Raw genomic sequence first — 24,205 nt, forward strand, 5'->3', positions numbered from 1 at the left:
ATATGAGCTGTTCAATTTTTGTTCGTTATAATCATTTGGGAACAGTAAAAAAAAGTGCTGGCCTTCAGGTGTGTCTAATTAATTTGAGCCTTCCCCCCTTCCTTTTGATAGCAGAATGGCTTAAAGAAACTGATGATACTAGCACTATTAACCAATTTGTTCCTTAAAAAACTAGATATATATTGTGCAAAGGAAATCCTAGTGGGTGTGCTTGAGTTACCAAAGGTTAGAAGAAGTAGCTGTGAACAACGACCAATGATATAATTAGGAAAAGACTTTAATCACAGTCACCAAACTTGTTTCCATAAACATAAATATTAGAAATGTACAGATACATATTTAAACTTATTTTAAAACTTAAAATATTTAAAAATATAGACCACAGGCCTACGTAACAGTGTGCATGCAGCCAATCAACCAGCTGAACAGCTGCAAAGCATTCATTTTCATTTAAAGTTATGACCTGCTAGTTCAGCCACAAAACATCTATGGCTGTGTTGGTGTGACACCTCTGATGCTTTATCTGTGTAGGATTGTGATCCTAAACTGTGTTAATTGTATAGTTTGATTTGAAAAGGATGGGACTGCTACCTCTCTAAGGTCTACCTTTATTAAGCATTAGAAACAAACTTCTGAAAACGCATATATTGCACACTGTATGGTGGGGTCTGGTGCATTTCCTCTATATACTGGGGCAGTTTGTATGATCACCATGGGTTAAACAAGCCACGGTGGCTTGTTTAAACCATTGTACATGCCACGCTCCATTTTGAGCAATCAACTGCTCAGGTGCAGTTTGTCGGCTTGTCTGAACCCGGGGAGGCAAAAACAATCCTCAAATAACCCAAGAACAGCCCATAGATTATTTGACGGTACCATATTCTAGTAGGTGATACTGTCGTCAATAATCTGTCATTAGTACAGAGTTATAAATGAGCCGTGAATGATAAATAAACATAATAAATAAAATAATAAAATCACTAATATATGCAATAGCTTTATTAGACCTTCCATCTACATAATAATATGTAGCATACATATTATTTATGTATGCTACAACTTTATTAGATTGTAAGCCTATGCGGCAGGGTCTTGCTATTTACTGTGTGGTCTGTGCAGCACCATGTACATCGATGGTGCTATATAAATAAATAATAATAATAATAAAGGTAAAATCGACATCAAGTTCACTTCTTTAAAAGGCTTTCTTTAATATATGTGACTTATTTTAATTTCAGTATTCTATTTTAAGGAATTTGTCATTTGTATAATACACTTTGTCAAGTTTATGGCTGCATTTGTGTCTATAGAAATTAGAAGCAATCGAGAAAATAATGGGCTGAGCTTGATTTTTGAGTGACATTCTTAGTGTGGAACTGTTTACTATAGAAGACATGGAATTGCCACTAGTTAATCTCATCTCCCTCTTCCTTGTAACACCTACTAAAATACAGTGTGCGATATGACAACATCAGAATCTGGGGATATTAGCATGACACGACAGCCCACTGTGGGCTATTTAGTGAATCTGTGGGCACATGTGGTCCCTTTTTAAATAAGCAACCTCCAGTAGGTGGTTGTCATGTCATGCAAACCCAGTGAGCATGAGTTACATGAGGGTTAAACGAGGGTTAAGCAATGCTTGCATAACCTATGATCTGTTTTGCTAGATTCACATGATAACCCCCAACTGAGGGTTGCATATGTAACCAACGATGAGCTGCATCATGTCAGCTGAACCTGGTCTATGTATCTGCCCTTCTTTGCCTGGTGGGATAGGTAGAACACACCACTGGGTTTGGACAACACCATAACCAGCGGTGGTTTAAATAGTCAACGAATGGTTATTTAACCCAGCGTGGGTCATCATGTTGTGTGGCAGGAGGTTTTTAACCAACGGTTGGTTATTTGGCATAGTTGGCTGTTTGAACAAATGTTGTTTATTGTGTTGTGTGGAGGGCAGCATTGGTTATTTCCTCGATCACTGTTGATTTCGTCAGCCACAGAGTCGTGAGGCAAGCTTCCACTCGTCCAGCTGGCAGGATAGATTTTCAGCACTGATGGCAGATGGGACACTAGTGGGAAGACAGAGGAGGGAGAGAGGATGGGGGATGAGTGAGTCAAATCAGCATGAACTAATAGTCAACTCAGCACTGATCCTTATCAACACCACGGTTGATTATTATCATGTCCTGTGGGAGTACCCCCTAGGTAAACAACTGCTGTGGTGATTCTTAGCTCACTGTTGACTATTGTGTTGTCCGAACGCAGTCAATAGCATTCCTCTAAATAAAATACGTTCAAGTCTTTGGACCTTCATAGCTTAGTATCCCCCATTATGCTTTTTTTTTTTTTTTGGTTTCTCATCATAATCTCTGCAATCAGCTTAGAGCAACCTATTTGTGTTGTTCTTTCTCTATAAATTCATAATGCAAGGTTGTGCAGAGAGGCTTTTTTGGTGGCTGCTCCCCAACTGTGTAATAAATTTATTCCCAAGGGATCCTAGGGCCTGAGTCTTTTCTGTGACGTAAGTCAGTTTAATTTAAAGAAATAGATGAGCAGTTAGTAGCTGTTAATGTGCATAATCTTGTTTTAGTTATACATTTCATTTATATGTACGTACTCCATTATTACGTAGTGAATAGCATTAAGCATATGTGCCAGCAATGTGTCACCAACACCATTTTTAAGGCTGTATTAACACAAGCTTGCTATCCAGTATTTGAATATTTGCACATGTGAGCTGACACACAAACATTGCACATGTGAGCTCACTCACGCCCAGAAATCTTTTATGCTGAAAGGTGGAATCATTTTAAAAATAACATAGAGTAAAATACAATATGTAAAATACATAAAACAGGTAAACTAAAGAGACTAAAATTGCAATGCATTACAGCTTCAGCACCCACTGTCATTAATTATTGACTTCACTAATGTTACTTCATTAGACCACTCTATTAGTGCAAGCTTCTCTGGAGTACTTTATTTTAATTTCTGGGCCCTTCATTGGGTAAGGATATGGATAAGTAGGTAACATGTCAGAGGACTGCTATGAATATTATTAAAACTTTAGATGGCCCAAGGTACTTCAGCATGTTTAATTAAAGTCATAGAAATCACCAAAACAGACCTAGCTAGAACTAATACATTTCATGAAAGCTATGGCATATTTATCTCAGTAAATTTTGCAGGAAAAAGGACACCTTTTAGTATGCATTGGAACTGCTATTATACTGTAAGTATATAGCCTTGGAAAGGCATTTTTGTAATGTGCATTTGTAAAATAAAGTATGCCTTGCAGGAAAAATAGGTTTAGATGGAAGGTCAGATTAAGGAGAAGATAGTGGATATTTTTAACCCAGTGCATATGCTGTGTGGCTGTTCCTTCTCTGGGCCCTTTCAAAGGTTGCAGAAAGTTCAAATGTGATTTGCAATAGGACTGCTGTGTTGAAAAGCAAGAAGATAACTGAGTTGTATGCATGGAATTTTATGTGTTTACAGCGGTGCAGCTAGGTAATTTTAGACTCTGGACGTAATACTGTTATAGAGCCCCCACTTTTAGATGACCATGAGTTGTAACTGACAGAAATAGCATTTCACTTCTTCCCCCATGGCTCCACCCCCACCCCCAGCATTACATCCTGTACAACTGTTTCCACATCCCCAATACATTAGAACAAACCAAACAAAAAACTGCTTGCTTACTCTGAGCATGTGCCGTTTCTCACCTTAAGTCACTTAAGTCATAGCACCTTCATGACTGTAGAAATAAAATGGAGTATGCTTCAGCTACCCTGACACAAAACATATGTATTTGGGAATAAATACCGTTTTGTTAAAAAGTAAAAAGAATTAAATGAGCATCTGTAACCATGTATATGTCTGGCTGGCTGCCCATATAAAATATTTTTAAAGTAAGAAGGAAGGATGGTGCAGTAGGCAGAGTCAGTCCTCATGGGTCCCAGCATGCTCATGCCAGCCCAGATGCTTCCACTGTGGGCCTGTTTGCAATTTTCCCCATCATCCACTGCTCTCTTAGTGGTGTTTTGCCAACCATCCTTCCCAGGGTTGCAGGCCCTGGGACTTCAACCCCAGGGTACAGATCTAACTTCACCGCTGTACGTTTGTAAAGGTTCTCTGTGTCAAGTTGCCATAGTTGATCGTAGAAATGTGTTTAGGTTTTCTGCAATTACTTCTTCCCATCAGATGGATTGTGTTGTTTGCTCATGTCTCCTTTTTGTATCATGTTCAGTTACGGTATTCATGTACAGTTCTTAACCTGTACAAGAACTATATCAGTTTTTCTGCTTCCTACATGCAGATGGATTTGTCAGTGCATTTCTTACTGAGCCATCTAGATTTATAGGTACATTAAGGGGAACCTTTTAAAGTAAATTGTTAAACAATAGGTTTAAAATTAACACGTTTCCTCCACACTCTCAACATTTTTTTCTTACATGCCTGGTAAACAAAACCAATTCCAGCAGATACATAAAGCTACCAGTTCCTAAGTAATAGTTAATTGTTGTGTAGTTAACCTAGAATTTAACAATTGCTGTTTCAGAAGTAAAAATATAAAATATCATTTGCTGTGATATTAATAAAAAGTATTTGTGGACTCATTACACACATTCTGTATAGATTAATTTCAAATCCACAGTGGTTGAGACATTCTGGTCAGTGTCCTAGATCCATTTTGAGGGATCCCTTTTGATCCCCTGTTCCTTTCAACACGTTAGAATTTTCCAGGCATTTAATACTAGTAAAAACAGTGGATGTCATTTGAACTGTTTAAAAACACACACACACAAAACAGCAACACTTGAGTCAGACAGAATCATGGCCCTCGCTAGTGAGTCTCTTATATAGTTAGGCAGTTGGGGGAAATACCACAAGCCACTAAACACATCTGTGCTAACACTGTGGTTACTAAATCTGCTGTCTTATGAAGAGAAAGATTTGGATAGCAGAGTGGTGAACTGCAGCAAGGGGGTTCTGGAAACCCTAAGATAGATAGCTCTCTTGAGCACTATGTGTATATTTCACAAGGCATTCTTCTGGTTTTGTTTTGTAGCCTAACAGCAGTGGTCAAGTAGTAGGGAAAATGCCTGGCCATTTTACTCCAGTTTTGGCACCCTCTCCCCATCACAGTACGGTGCGACCTGTGACCCTGACCATGACAGACACTAAGCCCATCACTACATCCACTGAAGGTGAGGCATCTTCACCTACAGCAACCAGTAAGTATTTCTCTAGGAAACAAAAATGTCCATCAAAGAATCAAAATAATTTCAAATTAAGGCCAGTAAAGGTGCCTTTTCCTGCTATTTGACCAGGCAGATGCTCAAAGTTGATAATAGAGAACAATGACAAAGCTTTTTCTCTACAGTTATAACTCTAGTTGCTGTGTGTCATTTGTGACATGGCCACCTCAATCTTAAGAGGGAAAAGCAAATTAATATGAGCATCAACTTCTAAGAGAGAATGAAAGCTTGATTCTTCATTTAAGATGGACATTCTAATGACATTGAGAAGCATACTCAAATCAGAAGCTTTTAAATTGCTGACACCAGGAATCCAAAAAGAGAGGGAGAAAGAGAGGGACCCGATTCCTCACGAGTAAGCTTTCATGCAGAAAGCATGTCTTGTTCCAAAATGTAATGAATCAGACCTGTGATCTTCAATTAACTTAAGAATTTTAATTCATCAGAGTTGAATTAAAAAAAAATTCAATACTGAAAAATCTGTGGGTTAACTGTATTTAAAGAGATTTTGAAACTGAATGGTTTAGTACTCATTCATTATGTTCAGTACCATATTATTACCCTATAGTCTTCAATGGAATTGCAGGCATAGAACGGTAGAGGTATTAATTGTTAGAACAACTTCCATAGGTTACAACAGCCTATGTTGCTTATGGAATCTGCTAAGAGAAGTGCTTCTGCATGTTGTGATATCCATCCAATTGCTGTAATTAAGTGGATTAGGTTGACCCTAATGAATGGCAAATTTCCAGTACCAATGGCCATCAAGAATGTGCTGGCGTGTGAACTCTGCACATAGGTCAATCTATGCATTCAGTTATTTTCTTACATTATGGCTACCACATGGAGATCCCACCACCTGGAAATGAATCTTGTCAGATTCCATGTTATTTAGATTAAACTCCTATATCAGTCTGAGATTAAATATCACAACTATTAATTTATTTAGTATAATTCACATTAAAAAGCACAATTCTGATTAAAGTTATGCCAAATAATTTGGCAACACCTGGATATTGGGTTAAAATTAAACATCTCTTAAAGTGAATATCCCACATATAATTCTGCTTTTAAACTCTTAGGGTGCCATCTACATTTGTTAAGACCATAACAAAATTTATTTTAATTTAGACAAATCTGGAACACACACATTCTTTTTCAAATGATATAGAGAATTACAGTGAGAGGGAGTAGAAGATAACTTAGGAGGGAGCAATCTGATGTGGAGCTGGGAGACATAGCTACTTCCAAAAGTTCGCCAGATTGCTTTCAATTATAGGGAAACTGCCCATACCTAGGGGTCTTGTGGAGTAATGGAGGGATTTGAATCTAGCAGATCCAAAGTGCCCCACCCCCACCCCTCCAGCCCATCCTAACTGCTGTTGGACTTCTGTCTTGAGGGGCTAAGACTACTCTGCCTGTGATTAAGGCAGAGTTCATTATCTACTAATTAATCAATTAATAGTGTCATAATTAATCATTTATCTACTGATTTTTTCAGTTCTAAAGCACACATATTTTGACCAGCAATAAAGAAGCTTTTAATTATCACAGGTATCCATCAGAATGAGACAGGCTTCAGACTTGACTTTGAGTATAAGTACTTCAGTATTATCTCATCTTTGTCTCTTTCAAGCAATATGGCACTACTTAGGCATTAATCACATAATATTTTAAATAATGTTGAAGGACTCAGGAGAATCCTAAACATTGCAACTCTATTTTTTCAAGGATGCCACTGCAGGTCTTTGAGAAAAAGATATTATTTATACATTCTGAACATGATATTAGCAGTTTTCTCTTTGTTAATAAACAGCAGTCATATTCACAAAGAGATTCCATTTGCGTGTGAAAGTTGCATGTATTCCAACATTAAATATTCAAGATACTTATATTTCTAAAATGTATCACTTGCAGTGAACTGATGGTTCTTAACCTGGAAAAATGAAACATTGAGCCAGCTTGCATGACACAACAGCCTGTGGGTTAATTTACTTGCAAGGAGCTAAATATGCAAGCCCTAGACAGCAGTTACTGTGGCTTGTTGTATCGTCCAAACCCAGGAGCAGGGTTATTTGAGGGTTAAATAACTAAAACAGATCGTGGCTTGTGTGAAGGTTATTTAAAGCTCACATAACCTCTTTGCCCATGTTTGGATAATAGAACAAACCACAGCAAGCTCGAGTGGGGTTTGCATATTCATATTGGTGGAAAGCATGCACCATGGTGCCACGAGGGTTAATTAACCCATGGTGGGCTGTCGTATCGTCTGAACCAGGTCATTATCTTACTTGTATTTGAAACGTATTAAAATCCCTTAAATTAATTTTTATGCCTAACAGGAATTTCTTAAATCTAGGAGCTGTAGTTCTCCTAGACTTTTCAAAGAGGTGCTTTCAGATTTATTTCTCATAAATTAACATTTGCAGAAAGATCAGTGCCACCAAAAGGCATAAATTGGTGATGATAAATGCACTTTGCTATTTCCCATTGTATATTTTCAACTAAAGCAGTGTATATGAATGCTGATCTACATGGTCTTTTAAGAAAAGACGTTTCACAAGTAATACGACTTTTGCTGTAATGATGAGGGACAAGCACATACATTCCTGCACCTTACTTCACAGATGTATCTAATCACTTTTTATGGTGGCTTCTCAGTAGATGTTTTAAATAAGAAATAGTTTAACAACGCAATCTTATGCATGTTTGCTCAGAAGTAAGCATCATTGAATTCATTGGAGCTTATTCCTAGGTTATTCCTTGTGAATAGGATTGCAGCCTAAGAAGCCATTTGTATGTTACTTTAAAAACAGAGAGGACAATACTTCTAAAATGAATCTGTCTTTGTTTTTGTACTGTTATCCATTCATTCTTTAAGGGCTTGGCTGTGGCAGCCATGACGGTGTTGCTATGAAAATGGATTCTTTAATATGAAGTAGAGTAAGGCCACCTAACTAATTTGACGCAGGCCGCCATGAGCAATCAGAAGTTAATCACTTTCAAACAGTACTGACCTATTCTCAATTCGAAAGGTAACCTGCAGGGGAAAGGTTGTGTGTGCCATTAACCACATGTGGTTTTACAGGGAGAAAATGCAGGGAGTTTCTGCATTATAGGTCGAATACCTAAATCGTGCAGTGTACTTGCTCCACAATTTTCTAATGTACAGAATACCAACATTGTTTAAAATATTGTGCTTATAATAATTATACACTTCTTATTATAAGAAGAATATCTTGTTCTTCCTAAAAAGTGTTCATGCCTCATTTTAAAAACAACTCTTGAACAAAAAATTATTAGGATCTGAAGTTTTCTCCTGTTCCTAGGACTCGATTGACTGAGCTTATTTACAATGCTGTAAGAGAGATGAGAACCAGGTTCCTCTTCTCTTAAAGTAAACTGGTACAATTCTTGTATCACCTAGAAAATTTGTCACTGCTAGGAAGGTAATCCTACCTACATGCAGATTCCATTGAAGTCAATAGGTATTGTAGAATCATACCCCATAGCCAAATTCATGCTTCCTAACTCTGAACTTCTCGTGTGTAAAATATATAAGGTAGAAATGGATAGTTTCTATCTTTATCAATCTGTTTTGTTCTTCCTTAATCAGCCTATACAGCCTCAGGCACATCCCAAGCCAATCGATATGTGGGACTAAGTCCAAGAGACCCTTCCTTCCTACACCAGCAACAGGTGGGCAAGTTTCACATAGGTATTAAAAAAGACAAATATTTGCAATACGTTCCGTCAAACATGCTACCATTGACATCTTAGACTAGAACAGGATCCCAGTGACTTCAGTAGTTTTATGAAACCTATATGTGCCTCCAATATGTACATATTTTTGTGATGTTTCTTAGGGTTATGACATGTTAAAGGTTTTCCTGAGTAAATCGTTCAGTTAAATTATTTCTAAAGAGCCTGGCAAATCGAATTTATAGTTGGATGCCTCTATAAAGGGAAGCTGTTAGTCAAAGCTAAGTAGAATTAAACAATACAGACATTTCCCCTAGGTATTTAGTATTGGGAGTTTTTTGGTTCCAAAAAAGAATTATACAGTCCAATTCTATTGCAGAACACCATCATTCCTAGATTAATCAGTTTACAGTGCAATCCTAAATTCTCCAACATTAGTAACATTTCAAGTATAATTTTAGATTTTACATCTCATTAATGCTGTAAATTTAATGCAAATAAATTGTTTTTCCAAAATGAAAATATACAGCTGAGAATAATAATAACTAATTAAACAATTATCCACAGTCAATTATAGGGGCATGCAGAAATCCCATATTGCATAGAATAAAACTAAATTCTGGTTCTTCAGAATTAAAATAGGCTTCATAATGATGCATAAGGTTATTTTTGCAACTTACAGTACTATGGGCACAGGTTTACATAAAAATTTGTTGCCTATGTCTATTCTCTGTGTTTGCTGATTTATTTATTTTATTTATTTACAATATTTATATACCACTCCCTATCCAAGGATTTCGGAGCAACAAACAAATAATATAACTGTACTGCATTTCGAAACCTCTCCCTATTCTCTTAGGTCAACGTGGTAGTGTATGCTTAAATCATAGAATCATAGAATAGCAGAGTTGGAAAGGGCCTACAAGGCCATCGAGTCCAACCCCCTGCTCATTGCAGGAATCCACCCTAAATCATACAAAGCCGATTGACCGTAGTTTATTCAAAGTAGGTGTTGTATTATAAAGGCTGGTGATTTCTTTGTTGTTGTTTTTAACCAGTGAGACCTTACTGAAAACATCTGTAAAGAAATATGAAAATGCCAATAATTGTTAGCTACTTGAAGTCAATTGTGTTCTGGTGAATTTTCAGATATTGTGCTTATAATTTGACATTTATGCTGCATATGTAATTACTATATTTTAAATATAAACATGATTTATAACTCTCCATTAAAAACAACAACACCCATCCTACATTGGATTTCTCAAGACTTATGATTATGGAATTGTATTCTTTCAAAAACAACAACATAGTTTGACTTTCTACTTGATCTGTAGTTCACTCTTTTAAGAAAGCTAGTGAATCTTTTTCACATTCCTTAATGATACTGACAACCAATCTTAATAATAAAATTAAATAAGCTTGTCACACATTGGCAGTCCTAATGTTACAGAACCAGTGTTTGCTTAATACGCTTTCTGGTGAATTTTGTCTTTATGACATATTATCAATCTGTTTCATGGAAAAGGTACTCCTATAATAGAGAGAGGATACAGAACAAGAGTTTTATAAAGCTGCAAGGATACAGCATTGGGAGTGTTAGTAATCTTTGATATATTAACATTTAACATGTATTGACTGGTTAAGTGTTGAAAAAGGCTGTTCTAGACACTGTACCTAGGCACTAATTCATTTTTACATAGCATTCTCTCCTCCAACATGCACCTAAAGGAACTTGTGATGTGGACATACCATATGGAATCCCATATGCCCAGTGGTTCTGATTTTCACAATCTTACTTTCCCTTTTTAAGATAAGATTGTGAATTGTACAAATCAGAGTTTTGTGTGAGGAGTTATTCTCATCACAAGATACTTTAGACACATGCAGGAAGGTGGATAGTCACACCCGCTCTCCCATGCAAATAGATCATGCTCCTCTTCAAGTCAAACTTTCTGCATGATACAGAGACAATAGCTTGAAGCCATTTCGTCCTCTTTTTTTTTTACTGTTGTTGAAATGTGACTGTAGTTGGCATCATGGTGAGGAGAGTTAAAGGTACTAACATATACAGTGAAAAAGCCATTTTGTAATTTTAAATTTTCTCATTCTGGAATCAGAATGCTTTTATTTCCATCTTCTTGCCCCAAGTTTTACTAATGGCCACCAGCTTTATGGCTTCAAAAGAAAAAAAAGAGTATGGCACAAATGCAGGAAGGATGCAAGGTGGTTAGTCATGATAGCTGAAAGGACCCTCCATCTTCAGAGGCAGTATATCCTTGCTTGTCATACTTAGTTTGTAAGCATCCAGGCTGGCCTCTGCTAGAAACAGAATGCAGCTAGTAAAAGGACCTCCTGTAAAATCCTTAGTTTTTTTTACATATATTTAATTTGAGTACTGATGGTGCTGTTGCATGCCTTCTTGAAGCAAGGTAGTAGATTAATAAATTCATGAGGCATGTTAAAAATAGGATTGTATGCGTTATGGGAATATAATAGTGTTGGGTTATATATCCAGACATTGCTTGTGGATCGAACGCCCACTCTCCTTGCAGCTCCCCACACACATGCGCCAGATCTGCTCCGGAATGTTGGGCCACTCTCTGGAGCAGTTTGGGGGCATGCAGGGGGACTGGGGCAGGGGAGGAAGGGAAGGAAATTTCCAATTGTGCAGGTGGAAATTCGCTTACATAACATTTGATTTAGCCCATTAAATTCAGGGGGTCGGTTCCAGATTTAAACTGGATCAATTGTCCTAGCAGAAGTGGATTTCCCCACCTTTCCATGGCCATCGCTCTGAAAATGCTACACAGAGAGTCAGGAAACCCTGCTCAGTGCGGTGAGCTGGGGAGGGGAGGGACCTTCCACAGGTGGACCCCCTCCATTTTCAGAAGACAGGTCCTGGATCCAACCCAGGATTTCCAACAACATTTTGAAACACCGATCTGATCCTTAAAAATGTCTTGTGTATGACAACTCTAGACAATGTTATTTTCTAGGAAAAAAAGCACACATGCAGAAATTGTCTAAATTACTTGGATAGAGTAAAGGTTATGCTTTGGTAAGACAGAAATAAGATTGATTTATTATGTCCTTTCATTACTTTACAACAATTTAAAAGAGACCACTCTTCTTGTGGCAGGTCCTAAATGCATTTGGTTTAAAGTAGACCATGATGAATGAAAAGAAAAATCAAGGGGTACATGAAATAAAGGCAATCAATCATTTTATATTAGCTGAGAGAAATTCTAAATTAGAAAGCCAATGGTTTTAGTTCCAGAGAGGTGTTTTAAACATTCACCATTCCTTTTAATATACTTTGACCCCTTAGGAATAAATATTGTCACAGGTACATTCTTTGCTTCACAGGAGTGGGCTTTGTAGAGATTTATTCTCTTCGGTTATGAGAGGTATTGACGTTTATACTTGAGTGCTTTTCTTTCCTGTTAAAAAGAACCATAACATAGCCTATATAAATTGTAATAATGACCATAAATTTAAGCTGCTTGTATAGTTGGTGATTCTCCTTATAAATAGTCTCTCCACAAAATAACAGTTCAGTAGAATTTCCAATAAAACAATTTATTACAGAAAGTTTCTGGAATGTATGCATTTATGGAAACATTATAAAATATAGCTTTAAAAGATTGTGTGCATTGAAAACCAACATGAGCAATAGAATTTAATCCATTGACCAGGATACTATGAAAAGCATGTTATTAAACATGTAATTTAATATACTGGTAGTTACAAGGTTATTATTAGGAATAATAAATCTAAGCATTCCCTTTTCTATAATGGTGACTTGTTGTTGTTGTTAGTTCCTAACTACTTTGAATTGCTGAATATTTCCACACTGAAACAGCAGAATATAATAAATCTTTCACTTTAAATGTTTTTAAACAGTCAACTTAACAAATAGATCTACATTGAAATGGTGTGTTCTAGACATCCCAATGTTTGCTCTTGTAATTACCACCACCACCCCACCACCCCGGACACTAAATTATTGTTTGAATAGAATGTAGAGCACCCCTTTGAGTCGTTAATTGCATAGAGGCATTCCTTATTGTTGGTAATATATGTTGCCTTAAATTTGTTGAGCAGGTTTCCTCTTTAAGCTTTCTCAAAATGTCATGTTAGCATAAATTCCTGGTGCTACCAGACCTTGATATGGTTAATGATAGACTAATGCATCAAGGACCATACAGTTCCACAGAATCTGTTAAGAGTTCCATGATGAGAAGATTGACAGTGGTATATAATTTGCCCGAAAGATTGCTTGTGTGCCTTTACCCATCTTCCCTTCAATGCATAGCTGGAAGGTAGTGCTGGGCACGTTCTATAATACATTTTCAATTTGTGTAGGGAAATGGTTAAGCGGAACAGCCATTTTTTTTTTAGCAATTTATGTAAATAGAGATTATACCCAGGGTTCCCAGGGTTCTCTGCAGAGCATAAAAATTCCACAGCAGACAGATAATTGTGGAAAGAGTTCCAGGTATGGGGAACAGGGGGCCTCCACTAAACTAATGAATTTAACCTAACTTTTTTTTTTTTTTTTGAGCCTTTGAATTTCATGTGGATGTTTTGCTAACCTGTAACAGCATCTTCCTCTTGTTGCCAAACCATACGGTCGGCTGGAGTTTTAGCAAGCCTTCCAGATACCTATAATTTATAAGGAGGAAACTGGAGTCACATTTATTCCTGATTTATCCTAATCAGCTGGGTTTCCCCCACCCACCCCCATTTCAATAGTGTGGTCCAGGAAATGAAACAAAAAAAAATATGTTTTTTTTTTTTAATACTTTACAATAGATACCCTTTTTTCTGAAACAAAATGTATGGTGCTTTCTCTTGGTCTAGTATTGATATTCATTTTTTTAAAAATAGACCATAACATTTTATAAAGAGAAAGCAGGGAAGAAAAAATAGAAGAGAAGTTATACATCACATTGAAAATATTTTTGTATGAGAATAGTTTTCCATGTTCTAGTGTTCATCCACTAATAAGGCAGTTGATATGTTCTTAATATCCTAGTATTACTTTACATTGTGATATAGATTTTACTAGGGTATGGGCTTTGAGGGTATGGGTATAGGTGTCTAGCATTGCTTTCAGACAGACTTACTATTTATTGGCCTTTCCCCCTATGTGCTACAACCTTATGAGATGTATGTTAAAGCTAGAGAACTACAAATTGTCTTTTATTCATATTACATTTAATTCCTATATGCAAGATTGACATTTCACAGCAGCCATTCCAGTAGGAGGCTTTACTTCTAGATATATGTTTTAGCTCTGAAATTATTCCATTCAAAATGAACTAAATTTTCTTCATATGATTTTTTCATATTGTATAAAACTGAAACTGAAATGGTCACTGCAAACAGAGTTTATGGCCTTAAAATTGTGAGGATGGTGAGCACTCTTGCTTTAGGGAGTGACTAAAAGGGCACTACAGCTACAGTAGATTCTCAAACAAAACTTAAAAAATTCAGGAAACAGGTTATCGACGCTTAGGCTGTTCGTATTGTGTGTCTTATCATAATGGACAGTTTGACGCAAAAGCTGGTCACATGACTGTCAGAGAGGCATGTAAATGGATAAGAGGTCACCTTTCACATAGTCTTGCTGGAAAGGAAACACATTTAAAGGAAGTTTCAGTCAAAACAATGACAATATGCAAATGTTTATAGGCTTCCCTCAATCAACAAAAAGCATAGCAAGGTCTCATATCACTTGCTAGCTTTTCCATATGTATATTTACTTAAACTGCTGATCAAAGAGGTGTGGAAGGAAGATTAACCTTAACAATTCTGTTAAGATTTAGGAGAACAATATTAAATGATGCATGTGTTTAAGAAAATTAGCTGTGGGTTTGTAATCTGAGCAGACATTGTCAAAATGGAGCCTAAAACATACAAGATTTCTAAAACATGTTCTTCCATGCTATATTTTCTTAAACAGTTAAAAGAAAAGTCAAAGAGCCAAATGCAGATACTCTAAAAACGCTGCCAATATATAATGCCATCCTTAGGGGGTTTGTCATAATCGGCACCTGTTGCCACAAGAATTTTGAAACCTTTCCATAAATTTCTTTCCTTGGGATGATCATTGGATTAGGACTTCAAATCTCTAAACTAGTTCAGCAACAGTGAAGGCTAAATGTGCATTTATGGACTGCAAGCAGGTTGCTCAATGGATCAGGGGATGTCATAAAAGTTTATAAGCAGGGTGCAGCCTGAATTTTATTTATTTACTTAGTTCAAGACTTAATCTATCTACAAACCAAGATTAATTGAAGGAAGAGTCATGTAAACTCACATATTTTGTGGTGTGTGAAAGAGTGACTGTTGGGGGATGCTGGTAACAGATAATGGGATTAAAAAACATATTGGGTTGGAACAAATTGCTGCCCACAGAAAGGAGTTGATAGAAATTGATTTTCCTGCCCCCTCTTCCTTCCAACTCCCAGAGCACATGAAAATGCTCCCTTGAGAACTGAGGGGACCCTGCTGAGTGGAGTGAGTGAAGGTTGTGGGAAATCCTGTGCAGAAAATGTTTTGGGAGACTAATTTGCGGATGCTGCAATCAGGCAGCACTGCTTTGTGTGGAAGTGCTAGAGCTGCTGTAATTTTTGAAATAAAAGTAAGGTGCCTGTTCAGCATATTTTCAAAGACCCACTTTAACTATATGAACAGTCATTTCTTTCTGTGTCCACAATTTCATCACAAACTCCAGTGGGCCTGGTCCATCAAAATGTTTACTTTCATAGAAGCACTTCTGTTGGAACACATGAAAAAAAATTACATCAGGGTAATTTGCATTTTTTCCAAAGAGATTTGCAAGTAAAATATTAGATATCTGCTATATAGGTTTCTGAGTTCCAGCACATTTCCCATCAATTGTATCCAGTGGTACCCTTCCATTCATGTTTGGTTCCAGCACAGGTTTTTGTAAATTGAGGCGGGGCGGGGGGTGAGACAGTTTTCTCTGATTTCCTCTCCCCTGTAGTTCCCAGGGCTGCCTTCCTCACTGTTCTGGAAGGTCCCCTAATGCTCCGGAGCGGATTTTCCAGGAATGCAAGGAGAAGTGGGAATAATTGGAAATTACTTCTCCCAATGTCCTTTGTGGAAGCCTCTGCTGCATCGAATCCCATTCTGTGAATGGAAAGGCATCAGTGGATTCAACCCGTGGTGTACTTCACAAGACATTGAGGCTATGACTTTGTAAAATATGAGATAGGAATAATATTTTATGTCTCTTACTTCTCAAGAACTAACTAAAGAAAATTTAGGGAAACAAGAAAGTAGATCGGTGCTTATTATTGGGGTGAGGGGGATGAAAGAGAGTGGTGTGCCTAAGGCCACCCAATGGCATCATGGCTAAAGTGAGATTTGAAGCAAGGACTTCTGGCTCATAATTCACACACACTTATCTGCTATGTAGTACCTGCTCTCTTATGTAGTTACATTTTTATATTTGAAGGCACAAAAGCAAATTGATCTTCAGGCAACATCCAACATGTCTGCTCATACAACAGAAAGTTTCATATTACTTCTCTTCCAGCAGCTTAATGCAGCTCTCAAACCTATTTCAGCACATCCCCCAGGTGGGAGTGGGAAGGTGTTCTGCTGGACAGCATTAGATACAGCCCCTAGAAAATAAAATAATAAGTGTGTGTGATCCTGCAGTTCAGGGACTCCCAAGAGCAACATTCAAAGCAGCATGCCAGTATATAGCTTGAAAGGGAGGGCAAGTAGACATGTGGTCCCCCCAACCCCAATGGGTTTCTTAGGATTTCAGCTGCTATTTTCGTATGCAGCTGATAGCAACACAAATATTAATGGATTTACTAACTTGAGAACAGGTCGTGTATATAAGGTGGGTCTGACTATGAAGCTATAACCATTTACAAGAATATAGGTTTACAGTATGTTTCTGTCTTTTGCTTTTTCCTGGTCCAGTAAGAGGGATGAACTGGATTGTTGCATCCAGATTTGGGATTGTGAGTGTGTTTCCAGTATTGCATTGGGAATGGCATGTGTAATGTCAAACAGAAACTTATTGCTATACAACATCTTTGGATAAGGTCCTCTGTATATGTGTATACATGCATTTTGTGTAATTTAACATTCCTGAAAGGCTGCATTGATACTGAAGTGTATGCAAATACACAATTAAGAACTATTTTGTGCAAACAATATGTGCTGAATGCTTCAAGAATGGCTGAAATTACCAAAGGCATTTAGATTCTATCACAAATGTGTTATTTATCCCGGTTTTTGATAAGAAGATAAGACATTATTAATAAGGCCAGTCTATTGACACTTTAATGCCTTCTTATCAATACAATTGTATCAATTTCTAAAGTTTTAAATTAACAACTTTTGGCATGTTTAGCTAAGAGTCAATGGGCCAGTTCACATTATCACTGCCATTGCAACCCGACTGGGTTGTGGTGCGTGCTGACTGCCATTTTGCATATTCAACACCTTGTGGGAAGTTGCCATTGTGTTAAACAACCCTCAAATAACCCTATAACAAACCATTGGTTATTGGAGGATCGTTTAATCCTCAAACAAACCCTGCCACAGTGAACTGCATTGACTGTGCAAACCTGGTTTCTGGTTAATGCCGACATCATGCCAAACTATGGTTTGTTCTAACCATAGTTTAGAACGCAAAGCATGAGTTGAGTTTTCATTCAGGAAAACAACGATTTCAGGCTGCCTATCTGCTTTTATGTTCTGTTTCCTCTGGCCTCTAGCTGCAGTGTCTTCCAGAGACAGAGAAATACCCATAACTCTTGTTTGTCAGTTCAGACACCATGCCAAACCATAATGAACAGAAACCATGGTTTATAAAGCCCATTGGTCCAGCAAACACATCACACATCGTGAATGAAGCAGTAGCAGGCGAGCGTGCTGGCTCCTAGCTGCTCCCACTGAGCTAAACAACCCAGGGATGCTCCATCCCTGAGTTATTGGCTTTGATGTTCAAACCTGGAATTGTAGGTTGATACTCTCACAACAACCCTCAATTCCAGGGTTTCTTATCTCACTTACTCCTGCTTGTTCATGATTAGCCAGGATTTGTTTATATCCTGGGTAACCATGACATGTGAACCGAATCATTCAAATAAAGGTTTCTGATTCTGGTTTGCGGCCAATCAGAAACCATGTTTTGTCAGTTTAGACATCACAAACTATAGTTTGATGTGAGCTCTGAAATGAGCCTGAGTAGATTTAATGGTTCACACATGAATATTGAAGATAAAATTTTTGTAATGAAAATATAGATGGATGCACTTGCACCAAACCTTATACATCATTAGGTGGCCATGTGTAGACTGAAGTCCAAAGAAGAATATGTGCCATTTAGATCACCTACCTGTTCTACCACCACCACCCCCGCTCCAAGTTTGCCCATATACATCCCAAATTGTTACTTAACCTCACCAAAGATTAAGAAGAAGTTTTAGATATTGCAGGGATTTTTGAAAAGAAAAAGTAGGGGGAACCATTACATATGTGTCAGCACCTTCCTTAGCTCATGGTCAGATTCACTTTAAAAATACACCCTTCTCAGAGCATAATTTCTTCCGTTGTTGCTGCACATGAGGACTATTTTGGGCTGGAATGTTCCTTTTCTGGTTAATTTCATATTCCTGATTGTTTTTAAAAGGTCTCACTGAGTTCTTCAGATAATAAATAAGAAAACAGTCAAGGAAGGTCCATGTTTCCATTTCTGACGACTCAACAGCAGGAAAGCAAGAGTGCAACAGTCAGACAGGGTCAAGACTGTAATATTGTCTTGTCCTCAGCATATGTGTTTCTCAGGAAAGGACTGTAATAAATTGAACTGCTGTGAAAGTCATTCCTTTAGCTATAACATGGATCTTTTAGAGGCACTTAACGTTTTTCCTGGGAAAACAAAGAAACTGTATTTATATATCATTAATCACAGTCATCACATTATCTTATTTAATTCAAAGTGCCATATGATGCATGGTGTATGCTAAAGTCATTTATAGCATGGGTGTGCAGAGATTAAAATCATACTTTTCCTATGTTTTCTTCACAAGGCTAGATGAGGCTTATTTTCTCAAACATAAAAATAATTACTCTATCTTTTCAGGAAATCTACTAGCACTGTAGGGCAGCTGCTAGACAAACGGTTGTATAGGGTTACATGCATAATTTTGTGAAGAGCAGTACTAATGATTTGCTGATCTGGGAAGAATTTGTTTCAGCTTACATGTAATGCATTCCTCATTGTATTTAAAGTTTTTTAAATGCTATTATTGCGAGTCTAGAACTAGATTAGATTATTTTACCACTGCATGTTAAGTGAAGCCATATTGAGTAACACTAAATTAATCACCCTCTATTACAAATGCCTCCATCCTTCTTGAACAGTAAGATAAGGTCATTATGTATTTTTTTGGTCGTCTTTCTTATAAATTGCATGTTGTCTGTGTACCACCAAATGCATGCTTTCAATATATTATTTTTTTGTCCTTTTTTTCTAGTAAATTGATTGATTTCAAGTGTTTTTATTTTCTTTCTTTTTAAAATTTCACTATTGAACATTAACATTTCTTTTCACCCCAGCTCAGTTAATAATATAATTGATTGCTGAATACCAGTTACTCTTTTAATGCTTTTATTAATAGAGAAGCTCATACAAGGATCATTTTCTTAATGTGAGAAAAAGTAGGGTTTTATTTTGCACAATAAGGGTTCAGATTTTATTTTTAAAATTGTTTTTGTTTTTACACTACTACTACTACTACTACTACTACTTGGGATGTAAGGTTTGTGCCATGTAAAGTGCTAGTATGCATGCATTCATTTAAATACTAAAAACTGTAGTACTGCTCGATCCATATCTGACTGCTAGGTTTCAATTGACAGCTGAGGATTTGTGACTGGACCATGAATCAAAACGGCAGGCATTTATACCCCAGTGCCAATGAGGATACATTGGGAATTACTTGGCAAAGGTAAAATTTTAATTATTTCCAACCCTAAACTATCTTGGGTTCTTCATTATATGTTTTAGTTGGCCTCCAGGAATATATTTGTCAAAATTTTAACTACAAAATATCTTTGTAACGTCTTTTGAATTACACATTTTAGGTTAGCTGAAATGACTCTGTTTAGCACTTGAGATACCAAATGTTTGCTGTCGAGTGTAAAGCTTATGGAACTTAGAGAAAGAAACAAAGTGCTAAACATTTACAGTTGCATTTTGAAACTTACAAGTTTATATGAAGAAACAATATATTTTTAAAACAAATAAATGACAAGTATGGAAAGTGTCTAATTTGGGAAATGTATATGTATAATACCAAGGTAATCAATTTGAGGAATCCAGTAGGACTGGTTGTTATGAATTTAGAGCATTAATATAGAACTGAACTAAAATACATTTTCTTAGCATTTCCTTTCATAAAAAACTTCTTAGCAGGTAAGGTGAAACTACTTTGAGATATATTGGATAGATATAAAATTTGTAACCCTGTTAGTTGAGGCATATAACTAAGTTAATTCTAATTGTGGGGAAAATCTTGACCCTTTCCTTGCAAAATGGTATCTCACTTAATTTTATTAGTGTTTTTTTCTTTCTTTCCCTCCTTTTCCAGAGGGATCTCCTCAAGAGCAAATTTTCTGGGGGCTTCAGTGGTGGGAGGACTGGGAAAAGCCCATTGGGAAATGGAGCCCCTGCTCACGCTGGTCATGATTCAATCCAGTGATCTCCAGTGATAGTCCATTCATCACTAAAGAGGCCCATTTTAATATGTGGCCTTGTAATATTCGCAGTTGCAAAGTTTGTCACGAAACAGAAGTAAACATTGAAAATACTATCCATATAAAAATTTCGTAGTGAATGTTCAAGTGAATTAATAAAATAATGTTGTTAAAGGCCAAGAATGATTGGCTTGTGTCAACTGCAGCATGTGGTTTGCAAGAATTGTTGGGGAAACTTGCTAATGTTTGTTTTATACTTTGAATGGTTTTAGTTTTTGTGAACCGCCCAGGGAGCTTCGGCTATTGGGTGGCATAAAAATGCAATAAATAAATAAATAAATAAATAATGAATAGCTTTCTGCCTCAAGAGATCAGAAGGTACAAAACTGTTTATTTAGATTCTCTTTAGCTGTTCAATAACATGCACAGCAGTAATACTGAGAGAGACTGTACAGTCATGACTTTATTTCACTATTGAAATTAATATAGAACTCTTGATTTAACGTAATAAGAGGATTGTTATAATTACTTTGAAGTTATAAGAGCCAAACTAACATTTATGCACCAATCATGTCTAATTTTCCTTGATATTTTTTAAACAAAAAGCAGCCATAAATGTTTGCAGTCTTGACGGCAGGAGAGGGGAGCTGCTTAAGTATTTTGCATTCTTATTTGGGCAGGGTGTGTGTGCTCAAGATCTCTCTCTCTCTCACACATACACACACACACACACTCTCTCTCTCTCTCTCTCTCACACACACACACACATACATACACACATTTCACATAAGGAAAAAGTTGTAGGCAGAAAGCAGCTTGTGGCACGTTTCTGCCACATACTCTTCCTCTGCTTCCAATGAAACCTCCCGTAGCTGGTTTTTTGGGGGGAAATTACACATGATGTGTGTAATGTGTAGTTTGGCATAAATGTGAAGGAAACGTCATAGTCCTCTACAAAGATATCTTTGTGATATACCTCTTCATATACCTGTGAAGAATGCATAGTAATGCACAATAAAAGTGAGATACTGTCTGTTAGTGTGAGCTCTGTGGCTGGAATCTGTATGATGTTATAAGTGCTGGAAGTGTTCTTTATAACAAGCAATGTTGTATAAATAGAGTGTACTATGAGGCTTGTTGGTTTTATATCTAAACTTAGATGTAGAATGAAGCCAGTGGGGTCATATACTTCAATAACCTGCCTTGAAGTATTTTTGACTCATACCCAGTATTGACTTGAAAACCTTTCTAAGGAAGAGCATATCACAACTTACTTTTGAACTGCTCTGACTGTTCAGGTGTTCCCTCCTAATATTTAAACTGTATGTGATTATTGTGGGTTTTGTGACCTATCTTTACCAGAAAGGATGAGCAGTTTTTCCTCCATTACTTGTCTCATCATCTTCAAATATTTGAACAGTTAATCTTTTTTCCTTTAATCTTGTTTTCTCTAGGTTAAATATTCTGCCAAATTTCCTGAGATAATTTGCCTTCTTGTCCTTCTATTCTTCATCTCTTGCTCCTTTCCAGGTCATCAATATCCTAACTGCACTGTGGTGCCTATAACTGGACATAAATGCAGATGTTATCAACATGGTTTTTATTAGTATTTGAGGCCATAGCTAGACCTAAGGTTTATCCCGGGATCGTCCCAGGGTCATCCCTGTTCATGTAAATGACACACAGGATATCCCGGGAGCAGGCAGGGACGACCCCTGGACGATCCCAGAATAAAGCTTAGATCTAGCTAAGGCCTGAATCTTAGATATAATGATTTTGTTCATAAACAGGACTAAAATGGCATTTTTATACCATAGTACCATACTTTTTACTAATTTTAAAATTGACCATTTTAAGTCCAGCCCTCAATTGCACTAATTTTTCACCTGTCCTAAAGTGTTTCCAGTTCCTTCCAATTGTATATGATCTGTAAATTTGTTAATAATACTGGCTCAAGCTTTCATCCAAGGTGAAAGGTGTAGAATAGAACCAATCTAGGACTTGGCCCTGCAGTTCTCTACTTTGATCCTTATTTTAATTTTGTTCTTATCTACTGTTTTTATTCTCCAGGTGTTCTGCAGATTGTGTAATCCTTTTGCTGATAAATAGTTCTAGACCAAATGTATTAAAATGTGCTATAGTCATCATGTCAAAAACATTGATATCATGGCAACACTTTGGAAGGATCAGAATCCTACTGGGATTCAAATCAAGACAAGGCAGGGCCACAAATATGTGATACATTAGAGCAGGAGTGGGCAATTTGTGGCCCTCCAGATGTTTGACCTACAACTCCCATCAGCCCTGGTCAACATGGCCAGTGGTGAGGGATTATGGGAGTTATAGGTCAAAACTTTTGGATGCTCATAAGTGCCCCACCCCTGAACTATAGGTTAGATCAAAGTTGGGAAACCAGTTGTGTCCACAACCCCTCCAACTGCTTGGTGTTTCTCAGGGATCTGAGTTAAAGCCTGGATAAAAAGTGACTAGGCGATAAACTAGGCAGTACATAGAGTTCTTCTGACTTCCCTCCATGGTTGTTCTTTTGAAAAACAAAACAAAACCCAAAAGCAGCCTTGTTGGCAGACTGCCAGTCTGAGCACTGGAAAGACAGGACAAATGAGGCTGCTTTAACCCTTTCCCTTCTGGTCATTTTTTAGCACAAAATCATCTTCATCAAGCTATTTGTCTTATGGGGACGGGGAAAGTGATTTGGGGACCCCATAGAATTTTCTCAATTGGTGGGAAATAAACTTTGGGGATGTTGATTGGAAGTGGTACTGTTCTTCAGGGGGTAGGGGTTTGAAATGTGCAAAATCCTGCATATGTTTATTCATTCACCATGTGGTCGGGAGGTTGCTGTCATAGTTGCATTTACTGGCCCACGGCTTTACATTTGTCGGATTCATTTCCTGGAATATTAGCTCTAATGATGTAATAATTACAGTGGCTGCCTCTGAGAGTCATATAGCTCTAGAACATTGATGCTTTGAGCTTGTAGCTTTCCTGCTTCCCAATCAGCTTTGGCTGCACTGTTTTCTCCTTCCATCTTGATACTGAATAGCTTTATGATCTCTGCAACGTGGGTTGGGCATAGCAACCTGTATCATTGCCGTATCATCATATCCTGCAGATGCAGGAAAGCTTGCAGTCCTTTTACTTCAGTCTCCTTTAAGGGAGGGCTTCAATGTTAGATAAAGCATTCATTTTTAGACAAAGAATGTCTATATGCAAAAACGGCAAACGTTCTGTCCTATAATTGTAAACAATATCTTTTAATATTGGAAGTATGATCACTCCCAAAGCAAAAAACATTTCTTGCTATCCCCAACTTAAAACCCGTTAAAACCCTGGCTTCGATTCCACCCAGGTGCAGAGGACATTTATGGGATGACCGAACCTCCTCACACATATTCAGTGAATGCATGAGAGGGTTTGTTTGGACAGCACAAAATATTAAGCGTTTAAAAATATCC

The 24,205-nt window shown here is 37.2% G+C and overlaps 1 protein-coding gene across 13 annotated transcripts in view; it reads left to right on the forward strand.

Annotated features, from left to right (window-relative positions):
• The window catches only part of NFIB (nuclear factor I B), a 224,834-nt gene that overhangs the window by 186,677 nt on the left and 13,952 nt on the right, over window positions 1-24,205 (forward strand). For 4 of the 13 annotated variants that reach the window (XM_063129245.1, XM_063129251.1, XM_063129249.1 and 1 more), the window contains exons 9-11: window positions 5,078-5,243; window positions 8,884-8,966; window positions 19,893-19,981. The exons of 1 other annotated variant lie outside the window; for it this stretch is intronic. In XM_063129245.1, the coding sequence (XP_062985315.1) occupies window positions 5,078-5,243; window positions 8,884-8,966; window positions 19,893-19,981 (338 nt within the window). Of the gene's footprint in view, window positions 1-5,077; window positions 5,244-8,883; window positions 8,967-19,878; window positions 19,982-24,205 lie in introns of those variants that run through there. 8 more of the 13 variants (XM_063129248.1, XM_063129252.1, XM_063129253.1 and 5 more) reach the window with 4 other exon arrangements.

Source organism: Elgaria multicarinata, chromosome 6, assembly GCF_023053635.1.
Source record: "Elgaria multicarinata webbii isolate HBS135686 ecotype San Diego chromosome 6, rElgMul1.1.pri, whole genome shotgun sequence".
NCBI lineage: Eukaryota > Metazoa > Chordata > Lepidosauria > Squamata > Anguidae > Elgaria > Elgaria multicarinata.